The 8948-nt window shown below is 32.8% G+C and overlaps 2 protein-coding genes across 2 annotated transcripts; both read left to right on the top strand.

Annotated features, from left to right (window-relative positions):
• The first annotated feature begins 29 nt into the window (after positions 1 to 29).
• On the top strand, positions 30 to 4382 carry LOC143447530 (fructose-2,6-bisphosphatase TIGAR-like). Its single transcript, XM_076947718.1, has 6 exons — positions 30 to 926; positions 1007 to 1107; positions 1236 to 1316; positions 2783 to 2903; positions 3074 to 3181; positions 3742 to 4382. Exons 1-6 carry the CDS (start codon positions 796 to 798, stop codon positions 3956 to 3958), a joined length of 759 nt encoding a protein of 252 aa, XP_076803833.1. The 5' UTR covers positions 30 to 795; the 3' UTR covers positions 3959 to 4382.
• A 97-nt stretch (positions 4383 to 4479) lies between these two features.
• Positions 4480 to 8916, top strand: LOC143447531 (fructose-2,6-bisphosphatase TIGAR-like). The gene is made up of 6 exons (XM_076947719.1): positions 4480 to 4616; positions 4897 to 4997; positions 5125 to 5199; positions 6003 to 6123; positions 6249 to 6359; positions 6456 to 8916. The coding sequence occupies exons 1-6, from the start codon at positions 4486 to 4488 to the stop codon at positions 6670 to 6672; spliced, it is 756 nt and encodes a 251-aa protein (XP_076803834.1). The 5' UTR covers positions 4480 to 4485; the 3' UTR covers positions 6673 to 8916.
• Positions 8917 to 8948: the final 32 nt, after the last annotated feature.

The raw sequence follows: 8948 nt of genomic DNA, 5'->3' as shown, positions 1-8948 counted from the left end.
CATCAGTTGTTCTTAGGTTGATTTGTTTATAACTTAATAATTTGGAATAAAATGTCGTTGTGTTTATTAGCTTCATATGGTGCTTAAAATCTCGCAGAGTTTGGTGTGAATTATGTTTTACCATCCAGATACGAGATACTGGTACTCAGGTGAAAGTGAAACTATCTTGAATGTAGCAGAAATGCGAAATGCCAATTCACTCAACTTAAGTTTACTTTTGTTTTTAAAAATATAAAATAAGTTTTTGTCCATATTTGAGATTTCTGACTAGGCTGACTTAACAGTTTTATCTTTGTTAGATTATATATTTAATTACCATAATAAATGTTTTTGCTTTCAAGGCCTTTATATGTCTTTCTGCTTAAGTTGTGCATAAGGCTATATTATCGATGTTGCTAATAAACTTGTGACTATCCGCATCAGCACAGTTTTTAATCTTGTACAATTGACAAGATTGATGACAAAAATTTGGACAAAATTATGACGAATGAACAGTCAAACATTGCAGAGTTTTAGTCAAAATTTATTTTTTTGTATACAGGCAGATATTATAAATTTAAAATTTTTTTTATCAATTTAAAGTTTATTTAACCTATCAGTGAATTACAAAGAATACTTATGACTTATGAATTCCCTTGATCTAACCAAAATCTTTCAGAATTCACCAAATCTAACAAAAACAGCAATCTAATTGTTGGCGAAGCGCAAATGATTTCCTTTTCATAAACAGCCATATTTTTAAGTCCAGTAAATATAGAAGCTATGTATGAATAGATACATTAAAACCTGTATATCATGAGTAAAAAGTTCCAATTAACAGTTGTACGTCACAGGGAAACTAACTACAACTTTCAAAGAATTGTGCAAGGGCATACTGATGTGCCCCTAAATGAGAATGGCCAAATGCAAGCCATCAAACTTGGCAAGTGAGTTGTAAAATTTGTTGCAATCTTTATGTTGTGCGCTTAAAAATTAATCTTATTGACCTAATCTTTTTTAATACCAGATGCCTCTCTCAAGAAAAGTTTTCACACTGGTTCACAAGTGACCTTCGTCGTGCCTCTGAAACCTGCAGATTAATTAAATCACAAAACAAATTTGCACAATGTAAGTAAGCAGACTGCTTTATTTTGTTACAGTTTAAATTCTAATTCATAAAGCATTAGCTCTCTTTTGGCTGTTGTGTTGTGTTTGTGGCTGTATTGTTCATCCACTTGTCTTTGTTTTATTTTTAGTAAATTCTGAACCTGAAGACGTCAAATGTCAAACAAAATTTGACAATAGAATAAGAGAAAGAAGTTTTGGAGTTCTAGAAGGTATGTATGAAAGGGTGGTCAATTAATTCATCTACAAACGACTCAACCTCAACTAACTCAACACCAGTCCTGAATTCAATTTAATTGCAGTTTTCAAACTCGCTAATGTTGAAAATGTAATTCGTTTCAACTTGTTTTGAAAATGGTTTATGCAAGACTACATCTTTAAGCGCTCAGTGGAGACTCAGTAATGCTTAAAGTGAGAGACAAGTCCAAAAAGTGGCCTAAATTAAAAAGTAGTTGTCAGTAAATATACTGGAGAAAAGATTTGTACTGATATGTAGTGGTTTAGCAGTTATTGTCATAAATAAATGGCAAAAACGCATATTCTTTGCTTAATTATGATGAAGGTGGCGTTTTTTTATTTCACAATAATAGAAAAAATAGGGATAACTCAGATATGTGGATCAAATATGAATGGAATGTTTCAGGTGTTCAACAAGTAAATAGTAATAGGTATAATTATAGCATACTCAAGTGTATAACAGGAGCATTTTGTATAAGCCTAAACTAACTTACTGTTGGTGTATTTGTACTGCTGAATGTAGGTGTTAACCTACAGTCAGTACAGTCTTGGCTGTTGTCTCTAACCTAGTCACAATAGTTTGGTACCGGTAACTGTGGTAAAAACAATATTGCTTTAACAGTTTATGTACTGTCATTTGTGACATTCCTATGCTGAAAATATGCATAACTTGCTACTAACCACCTACCAAAGGCAACGTATTCCATCCAAAACCCCTTTGCTAGCCCACCACTATCACCATACTTAATACAAGCCTCAGTCATCTGGCATATTGTTTCTCCATTGTGACGTTATAATGACCACCCTCTCCATCATAATAAGAGGCCAATTTTGAGATGCAATTTTGGCAATATTTAGCTGCTTAACCATTATATATTATTAAAAAAATTTTCATTAGTAAATATACTGGCAACTAGTCTTTGATTTAAGGTCAACTTGTTTTTGAACTTGCCCCTCACTTTAAGAAAGGAGAGGTCAAAATGTAAGTTGCCAAGCGGAAAAGGAGACCACGTTACGACTTATATTAATTATTATTTATATTAAGTTATCATATTCTTCTATTTTACATTGTTAAGAGATTTCGGAATAGAATATCTCAAGATGAAACAAAACCTTTATACAAACAACTGTAGTTTATGAGCCTTAAATCGGATTCACGGTGGACCAAAATTTTACTTTGTTGAATGCTTGGAAGATTAAATTGGGCCTACAACTTTATTTCAACTGGCTGTGAATTGACCAGGGTTGAGGTGATGGGGGTTGAACTGACATGAAACTGTGATACATAACCATTTTAAAAACTTTTCAGTATCTTTGCCACACTTTGTTTAAGCTTTTTATTTTTGATGATAACAATGTAGTTGTTTGTACAACATTGTAACTGTTTCATAAATGTTTGTATTTTGTGTACAATAAAACTTTGCATGGTTCAACTACGCAGGAAAGCCAAGCAGTGAATTACATGAAGCAGCAAAACATGCTTGCTTGAGTCTGAGAGAGTTTACGGCTGAAGGAGGGGAAACAGAGATGCAGATTAGAAAGCGTGCCGAAGAATTCTATGGGTAATATTTTCTAATCAAACAAAATCAGACCTTATTAATCCGGACCAATTTGTTTCGTTACAAAATGTCGGTTTCAAAATGTCCGAATCAAATACCAATATGTATCTTTTTGCGGTCTATGATTTTTAAAATACGTCAACCAGGCTTTGGCTTTGTGTTGTTCGTTGCAGAATTTTATTCACACAAATCTATGATGAGTGCTCGAACAGTGACAGTGAATTCTGTGCAAACGTATTCGTGGTTTCACATGGCGGAATTATCAATTCAACTTGCTTACTGTGAGGAATTTAAATTTTATAACTTGGCTATGGATGTTCATTTCAGAATATCAATTCAATTTAAATGTGAATTTTTGTTAATTCGAAATGATTTTTATTTACCTTGTAATTGTCCAAATTTAAATTCAAAGTCCTTCATGTGTTTAAAGCAAACTGCTAATTTTCAGCCCTAACATAACTTGATTCTTGATGTGAAATGGTCGTAAGTTAACAAAAACACTTCACTTGTTTGCAACATGACATTAGTTTATATTGCAGAGGTGAAACTTACTTTTGTGACAGGCAAACAATAGGTTCATGCGTTGGAATAGTTTTTCGTGTCATCAGCGCTTGATTTATAGAGGGTTGCATGGTTGTCATAGTTGAAATATTGACTTAATATTCTGTATTCAAATTTAAATAACGAAGAATACTTCGAAATACCAAAGTATTCGTATAAAGACGTTTCTAAACTTCACACTTATCACGTGTTCTTGTAAGTTCCTGTATTGTGCATATTCATACTTGTAAACCATCGTAACGAAGGTGAATCTAAAGTTGTTTCATATCTAAAATTACAGATTTAACTCAAAGTTTGGATGTCAGTTTAAAGAAAATTTGCCATATTATTTTCACAATTGCTCCACTTCATGTTTCATTGTTAACTTGCCGCCATCTTGTGACGATGGAAGTTCAATTCAATTTGAAGTTGGTAGCGAAGACTCGGATGAATCTTTTACACATAACTGGCTGGACGGAGTTACAATAAAATGCACTAAATTGGGTTACGAGCATTGACCTGTTGTTTATGGGATGATGTGTAGTGTAATATCTTTTAGCATCACAATTCTTTATAGATTTGATGTGCTATTCTACATTGAAATAATTTTAATGCTTATCTAGACATATTTGCATCATTACATTTCTCTATTTTAGCAAATTTGTTTTGCCACATAAAGTTGCCTTCACATTGTCTATGTTAAATCAGCACAGTTGTGTTGTGTGGACGGTGTATAAAATCATAAAATCCATTATTCAAATTGCTGTTTATTAGATACAACCTCATTTATGTAACACCTCATTTATTTAATACATTGTACTAATTTTTCATTCAAAATATGATTTTTTCAAATTATTGAACTATTCCAGTACATACCTTGCGGCATTCGTCAATCATTTGTTGTATAAATTAATCTTAATTTTTGTATTTATTTTCCACAGATGACCTATTAGCTTTCAACATATTATTTCGTTTACTGCATGTATATTAAAACACAGCAGTCATAATTATTAGGACATTTAAAGAAAATAGCAAGATACACAATATGAGTAAAAAGTTCCACTTAACTCTGGTACGTCATGGAGAAACTGACTACAACCTTAAGAGGATGTTACAAGGCCAGGTTGATATTCCACTCAATGAGACTGGACTGATGCAAGCTAACACAGTCGGAAAGTAAGTCATAAAATTCTTCCACTTCTACGAGACATAGAAGGCAGTTCTCGTTTAAAAAATTTCATTGAAGGGAGACAGATGACTTCAATTTTTGCTGCCACACACAACGTGGTCTATACCGGTATATGATTAATTTCGTGTTTGCAAGCAAATTACGATGGTAAAAATATATCAACATCTTACAACCTTCGCATGATTGGAAATTACAATTAGACATTTTATCAAAACACTTTTGTGCACTTGGTAATATACTAATAATAATAATTCTTTACCATTTAAGATACCTCGCTGAAGAAAAGATTTCACATTGGTATTCAAGTGACCTAAAGCGAGCCATTGAAACTTGTAAATTAATCAAATCACAAAATAAACACGGACAATGTAAGTAACATGCTGCCAGAATTCACTGTACTTATATAATTTGCCACAAGCACAATATATATGTTTAAACATCAGACTTTTATGACCTGTGTCATTTAATTAATTGCTTTTTGTGTCTTATTTCCAGCAAATGAAGAAGCTTCCACAATGCAAATAAAATCTGACAGTCGAATAAGGGAAAGAAGCTTTGGAGTTCTAGAAGGTTTGTGTTTGCCGACCGTATAAAAGTCTATGTATGTCTAAGATTTAACTTCAAGTAGAACAAAGGAAGCGAAACCCTGTTTTGGTCCTCGCACAAGCAGGAACATTATATGTTAAAAGTATCTTGGCATAGCATCGACACATGTCTGCTCCACAACTGTCAGAGCATCTGCATGGACTGATTTCAGTTCTTTAAATACAATACATCACATTTGGTAATGCAGTGCCAGTACAAATAAGCAGCAGTTGAACTGCCTTTTTAGTATTTTCTATAACAGGGGTGGCCAAACTGTGGCTTTTTGAGCCTTTGATTGCGGCTCTTTAATGAATTAGCATTGTTGAATTAGACATGCAATTTTCCCGGTCTAGACGAGTTGTTTGATCAGATTATGAAACAATGCGTTCTATCACACGTATTAACAATGGACTCATTGTTAGCAATAATCAAATTACACTCCAAAAAGTACATTATTGTACAGAAGTGTGCTAACTTGTACACTGTAGTTAAGTAAACTGTCAGATTGAAGCTGTACGTCATGGTTGACCTAATTTTAAGTCTTGGTTACGGTTATAATAATAATTGCAAAAAGAGTTGGTGAAGCCCAGTTGGAGACTCATAGTATCACCATGCAGCACTAATGCTAATCAATAGCTACACTTCTTTGTAAGTGAATAAATTCGTGTTTTTTATTGTGTTTGTGTTGTGGCTCTTTTAAAACTGGAATATGTTATATGCGGCTCGAGCATGAAGCAGGTCTGGCCACCCCTGTTCTATAACCTCCATTCACGGCATATTCATGTTAGGAAAACTGAGCAGTGAACTATACCAAGCTGCAAAGAAAGCTCGTTTGGGACCCAGAGAATACACAGCAGAGGGAGGGGAGTCCGAGATGCAGCTGAGGAAACGAGCTGAGGAATTTTACAGGTGACCAATCAATCATATAAATCAAAATACTCAATAATTGCCAAAAATTCTTGCTGTAAATATTTCTGCTAATATGAAATTTCTAATTAACTCAAGATGTTTTTCAAATATTTCATACACTGCAGGGCTCTGTTTAAACAGATCTATGAAGAATGCTCAAACCATAACACAGATGGTTACTGTGCCAATGTATTGGTTGTTGCTCACGGTGGCCTTATTGATTCAACTTGTAGATTGTACGTAATACACATAGATAGTTTTTTTCAATTTTAGCTCTGTAGCATGATGTGACCTATGATGTCCCCACTACATATACTTTCATAAAATTACAGATTTAATGCAAAGTTTGGATGTCAATTTAAGCGAAATCCGCCGTACTTTGTTGACAATTGCTCTACATCTTCTTTCATTGTCAACTTTCCACCATCTTGTAATGGTGATTGTTCAACTCAATTTGAAGAAAGAGATGACAGTTTGGATGATTATCTTACAAATAACTGGTTGGATGGAGTGACAATAAAGTGCACCAAACTGGATCATTATCAATAAAATATATTTGTCATCTACACCATTTACTCTAGGCCAATTCTCTGTCGTAAAATTTATTTAAAAATGAATGCGTTACCCCAATTACAAAACCATACTGTATTCAGGAAAAAGTAACTTGAGAGTATACTCATTGCATTCTACTTTATTTGTTAATAATTAGTCGGTATATGTGTAACATGTTTATTTGTAATGCAATGGATGGAATAAGTTTTAATTAAGAATATTTTAGAATTTCTGTCTAGTGATTTAACACTTTTTATAATTATCATAAATATGCAATCTTTAACACAATTTGCATGTTGACCTCTGTAAATCTTCGCTTATTTACTTTAGGTCTATTTCATGCAGCTTACAACATCTTCTGCTTAAAACTAACCAACGTTCCTCCGCGTTCTTGAAACAGGCTGTATGGCTTAATTACGTAAAATATAGGTTTGCTGTTGCCTTGTGTACGATATCAATGCTTTTTGCACTGTATGATAATAATCTAAGAAATACGGTAATTGTATTTATATATTTATATTTATACGAGTTTTTGCATTAAGAGGTTCCCAGAAAACAAAATTGACAACTGTTTTCATTATGTTACGGTACCAAATATTTACCTGCATGCTTATAATTAATCAGTCTGTGTTTAGTATCTGTGTTACATAATAATATTTCATGACAAGTGGTGAGCAAATTGTAACAGGACGTTGGTATCTATTATGACAATGTTTCCTTTACCACATTTTCGTGCTGTTTTTGTTGTAATAATTTTGCTTGTTATGTTGTTTAAATTTGGGTAAAGGTCAGCAAAGCTTTCATAATGCCAGAAACAAGTAGAAACATCAGTAAATGAATAGTGAATTAATTAATTATCTAAGGAGCAAAATGTAGTTTAAAAAATTCAAAGAATTGTGAAACTTTTGGTACAGCATTAAAAATGATTATTTTTAAAAATGCGTGAGCTAAGTTTCACTATAATGAGATGATTGTATTGCAGATTGTTGTTATCACAGATGTATGACAATCGCTGTAGATCAGTGGTTCCCAAATGTTGCGCAGCAAATGTCTCTTTATACGTTATTTTCTTACAGGAAAAAATGCAAACTAGCGGCAAGCTTTAGTGAAATTAATTTCCGCCATTGTTTTATGTTACAATGCATCTATTATAAAGTGGCAATATGAGGTGAAACTGCAACTAAATTTGTTTCAAAACAGTATTGTTTTTTAATTCATTTTTTGTTTTGGAGTAACATTTTCCTTTATTTAGGACACCGCAAGGTTTCAAACGTTATTAAAGGAGTCACTTAAAAATTTACCTGAGCACCACCGCTGTAGATCTAACAGTAACAAAAAAATTAAATAAAGATATTGGTGGTTTTCCATGATGAGTTTATTCAAGCTGATTATTGTAAGAAATATTGGTATTAACAAGACGCATTTTGTACATTGTTATACGTCATTGTGTTGGCGAAGTTTTTTTACGTCAAACGTAAAAGCAAAGCTTTGTTATTGTAGTTGTTAAACTACAAGCTTCTGTCTAAGCAATTTCAGTGTTTCATAAAAATAGCTTAAAATGTGTTTTCCTTGCACTATGTGTTAATTTGTAATATGTAAGCTTGATTTAGTAAACATACGCATATAGCAGGAATATTATTAACCTTATTTTTGTATATTATCTGTTTTGCCACCATTCGTGTGTAAATGGAAGTGAAGGTTGTTTTATGACAGCAGATGTACACTAAAATTAAAGCCACCATCAAAGTCGCATCTTATCATCTTGATCGTCGAATTTTTTGGTATTGTTACCCAGGCAATGGTGTGATAGTTTGCTATTACCCCTACCCCCTTCGGTTACTATTCCTATTCAGTTATATAATATTAATGAAAAATAAATATACAGTTTTGCAACAGCAAAGGTTGCGCATTGGCAGGATAATTAGTAGAAGAAAACAAATGTTGGAGTGTAACTTGCATAAATATTATAGTAAATATTGGTCTATATTCTTCTGTAATATTTATTTATTAATTATCTATCAGTTTACTGAACAATTGAAAGAATTATTACTGCATGTAAGTGCTTTGTCACCTTATTCCAAAAACATCTTCGTTACCCCCAGTTTGAACCACTAGTCTAATCCAACACAAGCTTATTCTCGGTTAGTTTGTTATTGACTATTACAAGAGTTCTGTGCAAATTCTATTTTTGAACTCAAAACATGAGGTTTGCAAATCATTGAAACAAACAAGTACAACAACTTTGCAATGATTGTCATTCCCCATAAATTAAT

Source organism: Clavelina lepadiformis, chromosome 2 (genome assembly GCF_947623445.1).
Source record: "Clavelina lepadiformis chromosome 2, kaClaLepa1.1, whole genome shotgun sequence".
In the NCBI taxonomy this organism is placed as follows: Eukaryota; Metazoa; Chordata; class Ascidiacea; order Aplousobranchia; family Clavelinidae; genus Clavelina; species Clavelina lepadiformis.
This window is presented reverse-complemented; position numbering and strand designations above follow the sequence as displayed.